The sequence below is a fragment of the Labrus bergylta genome, chromosome 4 (genome assembly GCF_963930695.1).
Source record: "Labrus bergylta chromosome 4, fLabBer1.1, whole genome shotgun sequence".
Lineage (NCBI taxonomy): Eukaryota > Metazoa > Chordata > Actinopteri > Labriformes > Labridae > Labrus > Labrus bergylta.
This window is the reverse complement of record NC_089198.1, coordinates 14,865,624-14,884,767: the sequence shown is the minus strand read 5'-3', so window position 1 is coordinate 14,884,767 and position 19,144 is coordinate 14,865,624. Positions and strand designations below refer to the sequence as shown.

Below are 19,144 nucleotides of genomic sequence, written 5' to 3'. Positions count from 1 at the left end.
TGAAAAAAAGGATACATTTGCAAAAACTATCTTAGTGTATTTGTGAGTCTTTTTATAAAGTTGGGGAAATCTGTATCAACATATGATTTCAGAGCATAAAGATGAAAGTTAAGTTGTAGCGTCATCGGAGTCTTGAGCAAAAGGCTATGTGAAATATTTTCAATGAAAGCTGGTAATATAGGCAACCATGATTCTGCAATATGGCAGAATATCTCCACATACTCATCTACTTCTCTTTCCTCCTCCTAGTCTCAAAGTAGCAGGAACTTTAGAGAGCTTACTCCTAATCTGTCTGCTTCGTTTTTGGCCTCTGCTCTTTCATAATTGACTCTCATCAGTGACCAACAAGTTAATACAATCAAATCTTTAAACTTTTCTGCTAAATTTAAAACATTTTTTTTAACATGTACATGCCTTGTTAAAGTTATAACTATGGATTGAACTGTGAGTAAATAATTAGTTGGATACAGAAGAGAAAGCCTACATAAAATTTGGCTTGATTATATAGTACAATTTCTTTAGTATTTCAATTATTTTTTTTAAATAAAACAGGTTACTTTGAGTTGTTTTCTAAAGGACATACTGTATGTAGAGCTATATAAACTAAATATGGGTAGGTGGAGATATTTGCTGCATATGAAATTAATTTTAAAAAAAAGAATGCATTCATTTCAAGTTGGGCTATGAAGAATGTTTTTCAAACTAATGTACTATATTCAAGCAGATGTGTATTTCAGTGTTACATAATCTGAGTAATGAGAAATATTTAGATATTATTCAATTAAAGAAAATGTCAAAAAGACTAATTGTAGGATCTGGGCTTGTGCAGTCGATCTTGTGCTCACAGCTTTGTCATAATTATTTTAAATGCATTAGAAAATCGTATTAATTATTTTTAAGATGTATTTTTTACTCTTAACACATGTAATGTGTTATATGCTGTTTAACATTGAAGCTTACAAGAAGTTAGTAGTATATGCTAAACTGTTCTTTTAACCAATAAGCAATTGTATGAAAAATGTTTAATAATTACAAATATATATATAATAATAATAGGTTTGAATTGAAGATGTTATCTGGTATGATATTGAAAACCACAAGGAGATAATAGCCCATGTTCTTACAGAAGGAAGAATCACTCAGTAACAGTGGGGTGATGCTTGTTAAAATCAGGAGTCAAAGACTCAGAGGATCAGATCAATGTAGCACTCGAGCTTCTTTTCACCAGGTGGTTTATAAAAAGCCTGAAGCGTATGACCTCTATCATGTGACAGGACCGAGGTCACTCTGAGGATACACTTGATACCTTACAATGAGTCTACACACAAGAAGAAAGCCACAAGGTTTTAGGTAGACACAGGTCATTCTTTAGATTTAGTTAAGAGGATATACGTGTTTCATTGTTTAACAGTAGTTGTACCCATGGTAAATTATGAATTACATTTTCTTATCTTTATTGCTTTTGCAGTGACCTTCAATACAGCTATGGTGATGTAGGCTAATTCAATATGACAAACCTCAGATAATATTAGTTAATCCTTTCTCAAATGGTCTCAAGCTCTCAGTGCCCCGCAAAAGATCAAGAGCTTTGCTTGCTCAGAGAGACCAACGCCTTCTAACTCATGAAGCCAGAGAATTAATCACACTGAGCCACCAGTGGTTGGATGCGTCCCAGAAGCATTAAAACAAGAGATTATGGTTTGATGAGTATTAAAAATATATTATTTTTAAGAAAGCTGCATGTCCCTGTTAAAACTATCTGCTGTAAATATCAAACGTCAGTCCTGTTGTAAATGGATCTTAGTGTCAGTAAGAAGTTAAGCCTCCTGAGTGGATGAAAAGAGACTACAGGTTTCATCTTTCAGTAGGTCAGGGAAGGCAGGGAGATGTAAGCTGAAAGCCAAGTGTATGGGTCTACTATGTGTTGCATTCCTGCTGAGATGGATAACTTTAATCAAATGCATTTTACAAACTGATACATATTTTGAAAATTTGTACATAAAAGCCTACCTCAAATGATGTCAAAACCCAGGATTTACCAGCAGAGTGGTGACAAAGGCGATCAAGTTATTGAGAAAAATAGCAAAGATCAGAGAGAGAGAGAGAGAGAGAGAGAGAGAGAGAGAGAGCAAGAGAAAGAGATACACCATATGATTGAAATTCCTACTTCTCTTCTCCACTTTGTTTAAGATGTTTGATATTTTCCTAAATAAGATATTTGCTCTTTGAGCGCCCTACTGCTTTACCCTTGGGAAGATTAGCCATGCCTAAAGAAGAAGGAAAGGTTAAGAAGAGCAGAGCGTTTTCATCCCATTCCCCACATGGTCTGCTTTGTGGTCTTTACATGGTCTGACTCCATCCTCTTATGGGCTCTCTCAAGCTCTCAAGAGGCACTGGTTGAAAATATTCCCAATGGAACAGTGAGGACTTTAGGGAGCACCGACAAATAAAAGCCAACTAAAACATAAAAACAAGCTTATTTGTTAGCTGCACAACTGCACTGTGTCCTAAGGGGTTTGTTCTTTCTTGGTCAGCATCGAAAGAAGTATAATTGGTATCTCAATGTTAAAGCAGGAAATGGGGAATAGAAATTACCATACTTATAAATAGGACAACATGATGGTCGCATTCATGCAAAAAAGTTCTGGGTTCCAACATGCAGTCTTGGGCCTTTAAACATTTTCTAAACAGCACTGATTTTCTAAGGATTTAATTGCAAACCTATACAAGAAAGTTAAATTGGGGTCTATTATAGCTGGCAGGAGGTGTGAATGGTTGTTTATCAGGCCTGTAATTGACTTGTGATCATGTGTGTACCTTGCCTATCTTTCAATATCAACTCTCTGAGGATGAGGAGAAAACCTAATGGATACTAGAAACTACAACATGAAGTGATACAATAAATAGATTCATGCCAACACTGCACATTAACACTGAATACCTGTCCCCTGCTGCATACATACTGACTGTGGTTGGAGTTCAACACACTCACTTTGTGACCAAAAAAACAAAGAGCTGAGATGGTCAAAGGCATATAAGGAACCTCTACATTGTTGCATCTAATTTAAGGTGAATGCTGCCAAAGTGCAAGAAGCAAAGGCTAGCCCAGTCCACCAGGCTTCAGTGGACTTGGCAGCTTTTCAGTTATACGAGTAAGAGTAGCAGCCAAGTGAGGAGTTCTTGTGCGGATGAAAAGCTCCTCTGGTTGCTTATTTTAATTAAAAGGAATATTGGCTGTTGTTTGCACTTTTAGAGCAGAGCAGGTCAGGTGCTGCTCAACCTAGTGGCCTCACAGGGAGTCTGGTAGACTTTAACTCTCATTCTGTAGAGGGTTGATACACCCTGAGGGCTGTGATTGGAGCCCGGCTGGGGCATAGGCAGTATAGGCAAATGCTAGGGGCGCCAGCCTCCATAGGGGGCGCCCATGGCGCCCCAAATGAGTGAGGCAGAAAAGTTGAAGATAAGAAGAAGAAATAGAAGGAAAAATGCGCTTAAATATCACTAAATATTATTTATCTAATATAATTTTTTATTGAGTAATGATATAAAAGAAGCCATGAAAACACAACTATCACATATTTAAAAAGGCTCTATTTTCTTGTCTCCTGCTTGAGGCGGCTCATCACAACACAGCTGCTCGTTACCTGCTCGTTACCTGCTCGTTGTGGAGGAGGAGGGCAGGTGACTTATTAGAATTGAGTGACACTGACCATACGGATCAATATCACGTTTATAAATGGCCGTAATGTAAAAAACAACAAAGCCCTCGGGAGCCCAGGGACGGAGAAAAAACGAGGAATAATGTGAAAAAGACACAGAGGTAACGTGCTGCACAGATCAATTATCTGTTGTAGTTACTATGTGTAGTTAAGATAGCTTGTTATGATCGATGATAGTAACGTCAGTGTTTCCTAATTCGAGTTAACATCAGTTATTTCCACTGTACTTTTATTAGGTTAAGATTATTCATGTTAAGAAAATAACCAGTTTAATTAAAATGTTTATTTTCCACCTCCTGTTGTCGTTAACTCTGGCCTTTTGTCTAAGAGCATGAATGCATGTTGTGCTAGAAGTCCTCACTGTATAGATAGTTGTGCATGCTGTAGGTCTGGTTGTTATGGAAACGTTTGGGTGCTGCTCTGAACAGAAAATAATATTTTGTGTTCACACTATATTATAAAATGCCCATTTTTCCACAAATGCTCCTCTTCTCTCTCCAGATGTAATTTAAAACATTAAAATCCATCCCCTACTGTACCTGGGCTGTCTGTAACCACTTCTGCTCCCTGCACTGTTTGATATTGTTTGTTCTGTTACACTAGTTATTTGGATTTATTTTATTTTGTGTTTATAAGAAATATTAGAGTTACTACCATTTTATTCATGTTTGTTTTTAAGTTATTTTTTTTAAATAAAGAAATTATGTTACATATAAAGCTGTATGCCAGTTTTCTTTAAGTGTATGAATATTGTGATTCGTGGTCAAACTGGCTGCACTTAAAGGGGCAACCGCTGAAATTTTGCCTAGGGCACCAAAATGATTAGGGCCGGCTCTGATTGGAGCGTCTGGCCTTCCTGACCTGAAATGGGATGACGAGTAGGTTTTTAGTGGAACAAAGGACAGCGATTTACTTAGTAGATTTTTTATCAGATCTGAGGTCATATGCTCTAGACGCTCACGTGAATTGAGGACATGAGCTCCTCATCAGATTACCATCTGGCTGTGAGTTGGATCAGATATCTGATAAGGCTCCTGCATAATACCCAAACATGTTGTGAGGGTTTTCCAAGAATACCTGATTTATGGCCCCTTCCATAATTATTTAAATCGTGACCCAAAACCTGCAGAGATCAGTGGTATCTATGGTACTATAGCCTGCCACACATGTGTTGCAGAAGTAAGTTTTCAAGCTGAGTAAGGATGGTGTCCACACCTGATTGGTATCCAGAACTCCAGTTTCAGCATGGTGGACCCAACAGGCCAGAATAGTCAGTAACCAAAGTAGTTAGTAGTAGCAGATTTGAGGCAAGAGGCAATTGAAAATGACTTCTGAATATCGTTGGACTCAGTAATATTCATATGCCCTTAAGATACAAGAAAGACTTAGGATAACTTGTAGAGTCTCAACCACGGATGACATACTATCAGAATCAGAGGTGAGCTGCCACTTTAAGTTGTTATAGTGCAGGCCAGTAGCACAGGTGGCTGAGACTCACTTCTGGCTAATCCCTGCTCAAACTGTCTCAAGCTCACAGTTGTCTGGCAAGGGAAACAACTCAGTTGCAATTGCATCTCAGTTGCTAAATCTGGTACATATCCAGGGAAACTTGCGATGTCCTGGTTGTTTGTGACATACCGACATAACTTTGTTTGACCCTCAAAAGTGCTCTTCAAAGCTTGATCTAAAAGGTAACTGGACTAGGTTGATGTTTTTGAAGACTTGCAAAATGTTTTGCTTATTGTTACGCATACCATTATGAAGCAAAGCCAGACACACAGGAAGCCATAGAGAGAATTTCAAAATGAGATGAACAAAGAGTAGACCAACAGCTACCAGCAGATTGTGCCACTGCCCCCTATAGGGAACTGTTTTCTATTTGCACTGCACTCACAATCTAATCATTACTTGCGCATGTTATCTGTGATTTGAAGGACTCCAGATCATGATTTGACACTAACTGACCTACTTGTTGTCAAATAGGTGGAAACGCCTACCAGGCATAGAAATCAATGTTTGTACATAAGCAAAAGTTCTCCAAATGTTTATGTAAATCTTTATCATGTATATTAAATAAAGTCCATATATAAAAGCATGTACATGTAATGATGTGTTGATTATGTTCTGGTTGAATAGGCTACTACTTTCAAGGAAGGGCACATCCAGTCACTGGATCTGAAATACACATACTGAGAACAAGACTCAGGGTTACTTTTCACTGTAACTCATAATTATCAATTTGAAAACCTATGAAAAAGCATTCAGAACTTAAATGACCAGTAATATTTCTAAGAGAATTAGATTAAAAATCTAATAAAATCATCACCATCTGCCATCTACCTGGTAAGCATGAAGGGAACCTTCGCTCTTCCGAGTTCGCTCACTGGCTGATGGGGAAACCAGGAACTGAATTTCCTGGCTAAGCTGATAACATGTCGAAATGACTTGGGGGGAGGGGGGGGGCACTTAATTTCTAAGAACCATGACCTGGTTAAAAAAAATGTTAAGATGATTGAATGAAAAGTTGTTAAAAGGTCACACACAATAAGGCACACAAAATCCTGTCTCACAAATACAGATCAGAATTTCTTATAAATGAATCACCGTTTCCAGATAAATCTGCGTCATACAAACGTCCCAGTTTGATACATATACAGTAGTAAATACGGATAGAATTTTTTCTTATAGATATAAGTTATAGGTCTAGATCTTAATATTGGCTACTTTTTCTTAATGACCTGCTCCTGATTCATAATGAATTACATGCTAAATCTATCAAAACAATAACTTATAATTTTCTCCACAGTAAAATACATAAACATAAGTTTCTTGAAGGCATTCAGATGAAGTAAAGTATCCTATGAAGCATTAATAAGCATTAACACCTACCTGACATTACTTACAATGTTCCTGTGCCCCCCCCCCCGTAAATCTAAAACTAAAGTGGCACATAGTTCCAGAAGTTGTGTTTGAAATAACTTTGAGAATAATAAACAACAAACAGCAGAACTATATTTAGCATATTTATTGTGTTATATACATTAGATGTAAAACGTTAAACTTCTGTAGACAAAAACAATTATTACCGTGAACAGTTATAACAACCTATAAGGTCCTCTTGCATTTTTAGTGTATTATTACACTTAGTCACAAAGTTAATGGCACGTAAAAATAGAAAGTAATAAAACCCAGATACTGTAGAGGATCAACAACTCAGAAACTATATGACACATTGAGAAAAATGTATTTATCAAATTAAAGATGCAATTATTGTGATGGTCATTACACAGCTCATCTGAGGTTGAGGAATGTGTAACAGTCATTCACTCTGTGTCTTGTCTGGCTCTGCACTGCAGTCTACTCCTCCAATAATCAGTGCATCGTTTGGGCCCTGCATTTCCTCCACACACTTCTTGGTCTCCTGCAACAATTGGTAAGACAAGGGAAAGCTGAATTCAGAGCCAGCCTCAGGTTCAGGGCAAGGGTCAGGGTAAGGGTCAGCATCACAGCAAGAGCTGGTGTCAAAGCCAGTGCCAGTTTCGGAGCCAAGGCTTGGATCGGGGATAATACCAAGTTGAGAGTCCAGCTCAGGACCGGATATCTGTTCTTCCTCTGAGCTTTCATCAATAGATTTCTCAACCATTTTATTGCGGTCAGAGACCTGTTCCTCATGGTCCTTATAAGACTTCAGCCTCCTGCGGCTAAGCAATTTCTGCAGCTGCAGCTTGCTGGTGAAGAAGATGCTGAACCATCCCACCTCAGCTGCCAGAGAAGTTACCTCATCTGAAACGGTGTTGCAGTGTCGGCGCACTGCCTGCTCCCAAAACCCGTCTGACATACATAGCTGAAGGGCAGAGCAATGTAAACATTAGAGCTGATTTGTTTCAAAACAAAAACCATTTAGGTTTAAAAACTGATGATTTCTTATGGTGTATTCATGTAACAGACCAACAAAAGGCAAATTGTACAATGCTTAAAACTAAATCATAAACTTAATGATTCATTTCCCTGGATACAATTTATGGATGGAAGCACTTTTTTGTCTGTCTCTAGAACTTACCTGCTTGAACCTGTGTGACGTCCGTCCAAGTTGACCCACATCCTCTAGTTGTAGATAATTTATTATCGACAGAAGTAAGGAGTCAGGCAGGCGCTCCAGATAATCAAAGTGGCCTTGGCACAGAGCTTTGGTGTACTGCAAAATTTGAGGACCGAAAACCATACTGACCTCACCTGGGAAGAAGCCGATCATTCAGTATGTTCTCACATAAAATATACACATGCCTGCTATACAGAACTGATTATAGAACAATTAACATCTAAAGCACTGTATAATAAAAATATATACATTTCTGTAGAGGTCTAGTGTTGCTTAAAATGGAAAGTATAAAAAGCCTAGGCTTATCAAAGCTTTATAGAAATGAACTTTGTAATTTTAAGCCTGATTGGTGAGTATTTCCAAAACATTTGAACATATTTCAGCACAGCTGACCAGATTGTTTGTCCTTTTTTTAACAACAATTTGTCAAATAGACACTCCCCTCTGAAATGCTCTCTGTAAACTAACACTATGGAGGCACCACTTAAGGTTAGAGGTTTTCTGAGTTATTTAGTGCAGAACTATGACTGGAAGGAGTGGTCCCTGTTTTTTGACCCCTCTCATATACCAACCAAAAGCCACGCATGTAGCATGAAATGTCAAATATAAAATTAACATGAATCTCCCCAGTTAAAAGTGGAGTGAAAAATGTATTATTGATCTTTTTCATGATATAGGCTAGGTGGACAAATCTGGGAAAAGATGAACTTAATGATGTTTTCATGTGTAAACAAAGTGTGCATTATGAAGTCTTTACTCTGTAACTGAGTGTCATCCAAGAAGTCCTGGTGAGACTCCTTCAGCTCCCCAGGTCTGGCGTGCCTATCTGCACTTCTCAGAGATATCTTCCACCATCTCCAGATCACCTGAAAATCAGCATTAAATTACAATATTTTACTTTAAATTACTGTTGTCTTGTTGAAGTTCTTAAGCTACTAGCAACCGTTCAATTTCAAATGGTAGTTTACAACGGTGAGACCATCATGAGCAACACCCTGTTAATGAAATGGCACATAAAAAAAACCGAACACTGACGGTTCTTATCAAATTACCGGTACTTACAACGGTGTTCTTGACAGAAAAATTGTAAAAAGTTTTGTCTGGTGGTGAACCGCGTCCAGCGATTTCAAACAGCGGGTCTGTTAAGAGGGACGCCATGTCAAAGTTTCTGTGTTGTCATGGCAACAGCGCTCTCTTTAACTGGAGACGTCGTTACGGTCAAATAATAAGGAGAGAAGTTTAGCATTAAGCCTATTTTAGCCAAATGTAAATATTATGTACTCTAGGAAGGTTTGCGTGACACAATGTTGACTAAAATGTCGAGTGGGTTATGTGAAATAATGGACATGGAAATCGGATTTACACGTAGCCTACACGGACACACAGTAAAATGTGTTCACTCATTTGCTTATAAATAAATACACTTAGCTGAAACTAATGCAGTGTAGGCCTTATCTCAATCTTCAGGTGGATATGATACACTTGATTAGTAGGCTATTGGTGTTGAATCCGTAAGTTAAATTTTAAGGTTTAGTTTTGCACTTACCAGGCTTAGTGATCCAGCACAAGAGGGTTTTCCTAATATTTAACTGACACCTCTTTACATAAAATAGATTAACATAATGTCAACAGAGACAACACAATTTCCACAACTCATGAAAAAAAAACTTGACTGTAGTTAAAAATCTTTTAATTTATTTATACATGTATTTATATATGTACACATTTACTTACCTATTCTTGCAAAGACAATAAACTGTTAAGTCATTGGTGGCACATTGTAGACCCTAGTTCTTACGTGTCTCATAAAGTTATATTCCCCAAATTATCAACCTGTTATTTTAGCTGGTCTTCCTTTAAAGTAAACTGAAGGAACATCATTACTACTCCAGATCTAAATTCTTCACTCCAAATGTTTTGTAATCAGAAGGCGGGGAAGAAAACGGATACCAATGGAGTGTGGTGAATACAAGATAACCAACATTTCTTAAATATTGTTTTCACAAGTAGTATATTTTTGCTTGGACAGGTACACCACCTGGCATTCCCTGTGAAGAGAACAGCAACAACCATGTGAAGAAATACCTCACGTTATTGAAACTCAATCTGAGTCACAGCCTTTGCCCTCCTTATTAGTCTTTTCTTTTTTCATTACATTTTCAGAGAATATTGTTAAATATGAAATCTCTGACCAGAAGGAAACAGGTTATACACAGTTGCTCTAACAATTGCAATGTTTGTTTTAGGTAAAGCGGGTAAAGAGAATGTAAAAACAATTCTCTTAAATTGTTGTCCCTTTCCTCCAGTTGTGCTCTTAAAGACATGTCTTTACGTTTACCTGGTGAGCTGAAACATCTGACTTTACTGCTGGATTCATAGTCGAAGAGCCGGCCTGGATTCAAAACCCACATTCAGCTTGCACTCCTGGATATTTGCAATATCTGTGAGAATGACTTAATAGTTCAAGTGCCTGTTTCCCATCAAATCTATCTGTTACTCTTATTAGAAAAAAGGAAATGTTAGGTCTGCTGAATATAGGCAACCAGTATCTGGATGAGTATATTAGTATTGGACGTATCTCACCTTAGAGCCAGTAAGGAAGCAATTGTGCTGAAGTAACAAAAAAGTCATCCCTTTTAAAAATGAAATACCTGCATCATCATGGCTGCTTCACACCATAGATCATGGATTTGGATGGAACCCTGTTAAAATTCATAAAGTTTGTACCCTTACTTATATGGATACTTTTCAGTGGGTTATTCCCCACAAGGTGTGTGTATACTCACCCTTGTTAACTCAGTCCTTGTTATACATAACATATACTTAATTGTGATTACAAATTATGATATGCACAGAGCTTACAGTCATAAACAAAAAGTAAAAAGCATACATTGTATATAGTCCAAATAGTAAATTAGCCCCCATAACAGTCCCTTATGTGTCCATGGCGTCCTTTGAACTCCTTCATAGTGTTGTAAACTCTTTTTATGAAAAAAAATAATAATCATAAGTCTTATAAAAAAAAAAATGTTCTGCCTCTAATTGCATGATGGGTGTGTTGAATATGTGCTGCATGCTGCCCTCTTGTGGCGATGACTGGGAGCTGTGCTACAGGAATGGGTTGGTGGAAGTACCCCCCGAAGGGAACGACCCTGCTGGGGCTCCCGCCTGAAGGAAAAAAAGGAGGTTGGCATTAAGTATCCCTTACTAATAAATGTTTATTTTTTGAGAAATCAATGAGTTCCATACCTAAAGCTGGTAAAGCTGATTAAAAAACATGCATAATCACCATAAAGGGGTTATTGGACATGCCAGGGCCAGCCATGGGTGGCCCAAAGGCCGTCATGGAGGGCTTGTTCTGGACGTAGACTGGAAATGCAGGGCCTAGAGTGTGATACAGGGAAAGGTATTGTGCAATTATTTGATTTTGTTGCAACTGTTACACTTATTTTGCACTGAACTACATATTGAGAGATCATTTTTAAACACATCTAGGGAAATTAAACTCTGAAGAGGACAAAAGAGCCAAGCACCAGAGTTTCAGATTACATTCAGGTATGAACAGAGATTTTTCAGTGATTTGTTTTTTGTCCAAAACAGACCCTACATTTTTTAATCCTATATACAACCTGTTATCACTGTTCAGTGCTACTGACAAGTCATGCTTTTATGTGGCTGCAGAAATACTGTAATGTTTCTTGTACAGATATTATATGTAGATCACGATTATTTACCACTAGTGCTAAGGGATGATTGTTTCCTACATCATGACATGAACAGGTACCACACAGGTGGAGCAGGGTGAGAGGACAGAGGGATGTAGGAGGCCACTAACCATTGGACTGAGGGTTGTAGGCCGCAGGTTGAGAGTAAGGGATGGGGGCCTGGCCGGGGAATTGCTGCTGGAAGTTTCCGCTGAAACTGGTCGGGAGACAGTAGGAAGATGCATTCCCAAAGCCAGCAGGCATGCTCATAGAGCCAGTACCAAACGAAGCTACAAGACACACACACACACACACACAACACAAGGAGGAGTAATTCTACATACTTTGGCAAATCAAAACAAACTATTGTGCAACGTAACTGGGTCACATCAAAGTAACATAAATGCCTGCGCAAAAGAAATTTTGTTATCTAAAGCTGGGCGTACACTGTGCGATTTCAGGCCGATTTAGACCAGAATTTTGAGTCGTAGGACTTATTATGAAGTCTGGCCGAATTTCAGCCTGAACGCATGTCGTCAGTTGTGCAGTGTACACTGAGGCACGAGCTGCTCACGGCCAGATCGGTTGCTCCCGACCAGTCGGATTAATTTCTGGTACGAGTGATATTTTGGTTGTACGACAGCACACAATCCCACAGTTTGAGCAGAGCGGCGAGCTGATTCCCTGACTCCGGGACTTTTTCTCTCCTGATCATACCTGCACAAACTAACTAGTATAGCTCCTGAAATCCCCATGGCAACAGCAGGCATGCCTGTTAAATCTGTCTTCCCCTGCAATCATAAAATGAACTGTATCTGCGGACCTCCAGCTGACAGATCATATTTGTTATGATGTAGCTGCTCGTCAGCTTGTGTTTTTCTGTGATGCAGATCATGTGAGTGAAAGAGAGAGAGAGAGTTTTTGCTGGCGAGTGTAGGATATCTGAGCCATGCATATGAGATTACTGAATTCAACCATCATCTGTGGGAGTTTTCTATTGACAATTGTAAATGCTCTGTTGAGACTTAACTCGTACAGTGTGAGCTCTCAGGCCATGTCCAGCAATTGGGTCGTACAGTGTAAGCATATAAGTGGTTAGCGCTGGCCGGGCATTGTAAACAGTTCAGTCGTACAATGAGAGCTGACATTCCCCCACAATTTTTTTTGTATGCCGGATGTAATGCACACACCTGCAGCTGGAGCTCTGCCATTGGTCTGGAAAGGGTTGGTAGCCATTTCCGGGGCAACAGCTGCAGCAACGAAGGGGTTTGTTGATGGGACAGCTGGATGAAAAAGGAGTAAGTTGCAAAATGAGTCTTTGAGTGTGGTGTAAAAAAATGTACCATGCTGAAAATCTCATTTGGATCTGTAAGCATCAATGAAGTAGTAATCACTTAAACCACCTCCAAAACCAGGCTGAATGCTGGGTAACACAGGAGGATTCTGGGCCGGCGATGAACCAAGTACCGGTCCAAATATGTTCCTGTGAAAAAGAAACATATTTTTAATACATGACTATGCATGTTGCAGTTAACCCGTTACACTATTAACCAGAGTGTAAAACGTTCATTCATAGTCAATGCTCTGCTACACCAGGTTAATCAATTATAATGAAATTATTCATTGCACTGCATGGGAGCTGTTCTCAATTCTATTTAATTTCTACTTTAACTTCAAACAACAATAATTGTAAGGGCCATATTCATGTTTTTGGGTCAAGCTGTAAATCATTTTCACTATTGTGCCACTGGGTGTCACTGTCCTATTGTTTAAGTCACAGGTATATATGTACGTCACTTGTCAAGGTACAGGAGGTGTTTGACCCCGGAAGGGCTTATGGTTTTTGACCGCTGAGGCGGCAGGCAGCATGGAGAAACCGCAGCTGTATTGTTTGTTTGTTTGTTTTGTTCAAATGAATGGAAACTAATGGACGTTGTATTCACTTTGCATGGTGCTGCAATAAACGGATTGTATTATGCTGCAAACCAAAGACACGACTGCAGAAATCTTACATACGACAGTACAGCGCGTCAGCCAGGTCACTCCTGGGAGTCAAAGCACATCGGCAGCTTTAGTATTAGACTTCTATAATAATAATAAACTGGATTTTGTCATGGCACATGTAAAATTAGATTAATTAAAATGGATTATTAAAAATAAGCATTTAAGAACAGTTAATAATGTTTTAATTTATTACCTACATTAGGAAAACTTCCCTAGAGGATGAATAGCCAATTCTAGTGTTATATTTATAAAAATGCTTTTAATACTATATTTTAAATATAAGAAATCAACGTAAATTGTTACTTTATCAGTCATTCATTTGTTTTATTATTTTGTACTTTATTATTGATCCCTGTGTAATTAATGTATTGATAATCGTGAAACCAAGACTATTCTCAGACTATAATCATACCAACAAAGTCTAGAATTGTTTCAGCCTAGAAATAAAGGTGTTTCATTAAGAAGTATAAGACATTTAATGATACAGGTGGGCCGACTTCATTTTAACAACAAAGAAATATAGTCACCATCAGTACTGCACCAGTTCTACACATTGCATACAAGATCAATCCAATTCATGAAGTATCCTTACTTTCTAAAGTTATTACTTTGCTCTGTGTGTGTGTGTGTGTGTGTGTGTCTGCCAGTCTCTCACCCTTGTACATTGCCGCTTGAAGAGACAGTCGAGCTGAATTCATTGTCCAGTTCAGCCAGAGCAGCATAGCGATCGCAGCTTCCTTTGTGGGTTTGGTTTGGGACAGCGCTAGACATTGATGGAATTGGCACACCTCCACCTATGAAAATGATTTTAAAAACTGACGCTCATATTTTCATAAAAACACAAAACTAAATCAGTCTATTCGGTGCTTAGTATGTGGTAACATTTTCATAGTGTGAGTTTGAACACTGAATGTCCACTGGGGGTCTCCCTTCTCAGCATGTCTTGTACAGCTTTGTAAAATGAATATCAAATTGATGGGATGCAAAAGTGTTTCCCCAAAATGGGTAACTACTTAGCAGTTCACTGCACTGAGGAAAGTTTAAGAAGAGGTGTGCTATGCATCAGCAGTAATGATGACCAGCATATCATTTGAGCATTTTACTGACTGAACTCATAATGGGCTTCCCCAGTGGACACAGTGGGCATGAAACAGATACTAAATATTCTCAGGTGAGGGTGGGTGTTTGTGGATAGCATGGACACAGACAATGGTGGGAGGGGGGATGGGGGTACCTGATGAAAAAGACTTTGAGGGGGGTGACGTGCTCAGATGGGATGGAATTGTGGTGTTTCCAAATGCCTCAAAATTGGCAAAGTTGGTATCTGAATTACCCTGAGGTGCTGCTGCTATACACAAGGAAAATCAACATAGACAATGAAAGTGGAAAAATTAACAATGGCAGGGAAATGAGATGGTGACAAATCAAAGACTTCATACTGCTATCTACATTAATCTGTATTCGTCTGAATTTGAATGAATGGCCCTTAAGAGAGCTTTTTTTTACCCGACTGGCTTGGAAAATGTGCAAAATTGGCAAAGTTGGTAGAGCTGGAGGTTTGAGTGGGCAGAGCAGCAAAGATGTCTCCTCCCAGGTCAGAGAGCAAGTCAAACTTCTTCTCCAGAGCAGCTGAGTGAGCTTGGGAACGACCGACCCCCGGAGACTGGGCAAAAACAAAGGGGGTTAGGGATTTTGTGAACCAGAGTCAAAAAGACAACACAGATTGCTATCTAATGAGCAAATAATGTCTCAGTGTTTGATACCTGGCGCAGTGGGGTCTTGTTAAGCTGCAGGGTCTTGAGGGGTTGGACTTCAGGGGTACTACCAGTGCTGCTGGCTGAGGAGCCAGACACAGAGGCCTGAACATTTACCCTTGCCTGGTCTGGAGGAACATACCTGGGATTTCAGGGAAGAACATTAACAAAAATGTAGATTCAAAGTAAAGAAAATCAACAGTGTTTATGATTTGATCAGGACACTGTTTAAACATCTTAAATTATTGTTTGACAGTTATGCTCTTCCTTCTACTTACACTGCAGTAAAAGCAGAAAGTGACACGTAGTCATCCTAGACAATGAAGTCCTACTGATGAAGAGCATGCTATCAAACTAAAACATGTGGTTAACCAAATCCCTAACTGCAAATGTTTTCTGGCAGATGTGGCACTTCATTGTGAGCTCTCTTCTCCATTGCATCACACTTTATAGAAACAAGCAAGCATTACTGAATGAACTGCAGACTTTTGCCACTTTGAATAATTATTTACTTACAAATACAATTATGCATGGAAGTTTAAAATAAATCATTCAGCCATTTATACATTTATAAATGTGTACCAGCAGAGTAAAAAAAATGCAATGTCAATAGTACTGAATGGTAGCACAAAAAATAATCATGTGTTTATGTTACCATCTTTTCTTTTCATATTTTTCTTGAAGGAACTCTTTTACTTTCTGTGGTTCTCGGAAATCTGGAACAACTGATGTCCTGTCGTCATAGAGGCCCAACCAGATGTGTTTACAGACCTACAGGGGGCAGAGGAATGAGGAGAGTGGGAGGTACGGAAGGGATTTAGGTGGGGGGTGTTGTGTTGCAAAGCCAAAGAGGTGAGAGAAAAGTAAAGGGCAGGGGGGAGGGGATGACGAGAAAAGGGAGGAAAAAAAAGTGGGGAGAAAGGAATGCCAATAAAGTTGACTAAGCAGGGTTCAGAAAAATGCCAAGATGCTACTTCTGAATTGAAAACAGATACTCATGACTATTAAAAGAATGAGAAATATTGTGCAAGTCAAAGAGTCTATCATACCTCATTGCTGTGTTTCTGTAAGAACTCGATTTCCTGATGTGTGAATGTGGTCATAGAGATGGACTTCACTCTGTGCGGGGGATTCAGTCCTCGTCTGTGGGTGGAGGAGGTATAAGTTAGCTTAAGAACAAGCGTCGCAGGTCCCAACCCAGTGCTTTTCATGTGACATGAAACATGCAAACAAAAACCCCAATCACAGATGCAGTGATACATTTAATCTCAGACTGATCAGCTGCATGACTATTGTTTGGGTCGTGGAAATGGAAACTGAGAGCAATGTAAATATTTTACAGACACATCCGCGACACAAACCAATACAACTGCAGAGGTAAGTATTTACTGCTGATATTGACTTGACTGTTTTGTCAAAATCTTATGAAATGTTATTTTGAATTCTTCAAATACCTGACATTAAAATGAAACTAGTTAATGAAAAAAACAAATTGACCATAAATTTGATTTTTGAGGAAACATTATCTGTTTGGCACTGACGCAGATTCCTTTGAAGAACAATAGTATTTATATTGTTAGCAGTAACTCTAAAGCCGATTAGCATTGTTCATTTCTGTAGAAAACATTAAAGCACACTAATGTTTGCCACCCTAGTTATCTTAATCAATTAATCTTTATTTGTATAGCGCCTCTTCACAAAAGAGCAGATAAAAGACCTTACTCGTTGCTATATCATCTACAAAGACCCCCAATGTTAATCCATCATGAGCAATAATCAAGCAATAACGTGAGATCATGGGACGAGATGTCTTTTTGTTCACAAAGACATTTGCAGATCAAAATCTATGTAGAAAATCAGTTCAACGAATGGTCACATTTTATTCTATTCAACTAAAACAGCAGCAGGTAACATAAGCTAACGTAACGTTAGCTTGCCAACTAAACATAAGATGATGTGAAAAAACGCTAGCTGATGTTATGTGGCAAATTCATTAGTGGGGTAGCTCAACGGTCTTTTCCTCAGTCAGAAGTCAAAATGTTATCAGTGTGTTGAGCTTGTCATTTATTTAATCATGTGACTGTAGGCATTAGCTTGTTGGGTGGCATTAGCCAATTGTTAAACAGCAATGAATACTCGCACTTCATCACAAATAGATACTATGATAAGTAGCAAACAGGTGACCAACTTTATTTCTTACTCTCTGATGGCTCATCTGGTGCTTTCCTCTAAGTTCCCTCTGAAGTTATTGATACTAGAGGGGAAAGGGGGTTATGACACAATTAACTGGCAACTAAATGAAATGTACCCTGAATAATATATTGATTCATTTTTTTTTTTTACATTTTGGGTAATGTGAGAAAACATCTCAACAATAAACATATGATATGTTTTAATATGGAAACGTTACATATTAGTATGCCTTTGTATCATGATGAATGAGCTTAAAACTATTTGATGTGAATCCACAGAAAAAATAATCTGTACAACTTGATCAACAGACATTAGGAAGACAAACCCCTTCAGTATGATCGCCTGACTCAGTTTCAGACAAACATTCATAATCAAACCATAACTGGGCCTACCAACTTTTATTTTTACTTCAAGTCACTAATGCTCCAAACTGAAATCCCTGGCGTACAGGTGAATACACCTGTAACTTTCTGACAGTTACACATCATTAAGATTAAACAGCTTTACAAACACACTTGAGAGAACATCACTTATTTAATTATAAAGACATTAGGTCATACATACTTCAATGTTTAACATGTGAGGGTCTGTCCTGGAGCACAGACTAGAGACCCTGTATTCAATATGTTGCTCTATCTTTTGAGTGTAACTAGCAGATGAGCCTAAGACAAAACAACAACAACAACAACAACAACAACAACAACAAAGCATAATCCAATACTAACTGGGCAAGATCTTGACATAAGGGATGTATTGTGATTTCGTAAGGATGTTACAAGAAGGGGTTTAATCAGACAGCAGCCGAGGACGACCCACTGCCCCACTTTGTCTCTCATCTACCTCCCCGAGAGACCCGCCCTGCTCCTGCTTATCTAGAGGTGTGTTTACGTGTGTGTGTTAAGGTGTGTGTGTTAAGGTGTGTGTGTGTTTGCGACATGGTGCTTTGTCGGAGGTCTAGCTAAAGTTCAACTAGAGGAGGTTTTCATGTCGAGCTGCTCAAATATTTGACCATTATGTATTTGTGCTAACCTGGACCACACAAGCAGCAAGCCCCCTGAGACCCCTCGCCCCCCCACCTCACGCTCATTCTGAATGTATATTTTATACAACATTACTACAGGTTAATAATGCTGTAAACAGGACTCAACCCATCGGTGTAGAGTAAGCATTACCTGCCCTGACTTCAAAGGCTAGCTGAGAAGCTAACGGTACCGCCAAGTTAGCGGCGTACCGCACAGACCTGTGCCCGGTAGCGGTGTCTCTCCCCCCCCACACCGCCACCGCCGCCGCCGCCCCGCCCCGACCCGACCCGCCGCCCTGTGGACTCTCAGCTCACTACAAATAATAATTTAGCCCCAAGAGTGAACTCACAAGATGCCGGAGCAGGTGGTACAGACGAAGGAGCCCACTGTCATGTTGACATAGGTCGGGCCGCGCTGGTCGCAGTCAAAGCATTTCCTATTCGCGGGTGAGCTAGTCATTTCCCGGAGAATCTTCAGATGAGTCTCCTCCTGCTTTCGCTTGGCACTGGTCGCCATGGTGGAGAAGAGCGGGATGGTATCACCGGGAGGGGGTGGTGGTGGTGGTGGGGGGGGAGAGAGAAGCTCGGTAAGGGGACCCGGGGCAAGGGCGGGTATCTTCGGGGCAGACTCGTTGCGTGCCACCGGCAGA

At 39.3% G+C, this 19,144-nt stretch overlaps 2 protein-coding genes across 5 annotated transcripts; both read right to left on the bottom strand.

Moving 5' to 3' along the window:
- Positions 1-6,747: 6,747 nt before the first annotated feature.
- On the bottom strand, positions 6,748-9,342 carry fbxo36b (F-box protein 36b). The gene is made up of 4 exons (XM_020650110.3): positions 8,881-9,342; positions 8,576-8,684; positions 7,780-7,952; positions 6,748-7,563 (listed from the first exon to the last, which is right to left on the bottom strand). Exons 1-4 carry the CDS (start codon positions 8,974-8,976, stop codon positions 7,039-7,041), a joined length of 903 nt encoding a protein of 300 aa, XP_020505766.1. The 5' UTR covers positions 8,977-9,342; the 3' UTR covers positions 6,748-7,038.
- A 149-nt stretch (positions 9,343-9,491) lies between these two features.
- On the bottom strand, positions 9,492-19,134 carry agfg1b (ArfGAP with FG repeats 1b). 4 transcript variants are annotated; one of them, XM_020649682.3, is made up of 13 exons: positions 18,845-18,984; positions 17,481-17,534; positions 16,330-16,423; positions 15,936-16,051; positions 15,290-15,422; positions 15,033-15,189; positions 14,761-14,874; positions 14,182-14,320; positions 12,926-13,005; positions 12,713-12,805; positions 11,654-11,812; positions 11,108-11,202; positions 9,492-10,986 (listed from the first exon to the last, which is right to left on the bottom strand). In XM_020649682.3, the coding sequence occupies exons 3-13, from the start codon at positions 16,381-16,383 to the stop codon at positions 10,927-10,929; spliced, it is 1,200 nt and encodes a 399-aa protein (XP_020505338.2). In that variant the 5' UTR covers positions 16,384-16,423; positions 17,481-17,534; positions 18,845-18,984; the 3' UTR covers positions 9,492-10,926. The 4 variants fall into 4 exon arrangements, with proteins under 4 accessions (XP_020505338.2, XP_020505308.2, XP_020505320.2 ...); XM_020649652.3 differs by lacking the exon at positions 17,481-17,534 and having other exon boundaries at positions 18,845-19,134; XM_020649664.3 differs by lacking the exon at positions 17,481-17,534 and having other exon boundaries at positions 14,761-14,871; positions 18,845-19,134.
- Between the last annotated feature and the right edge of the window lie 10 nt (positions 19,135-19,144).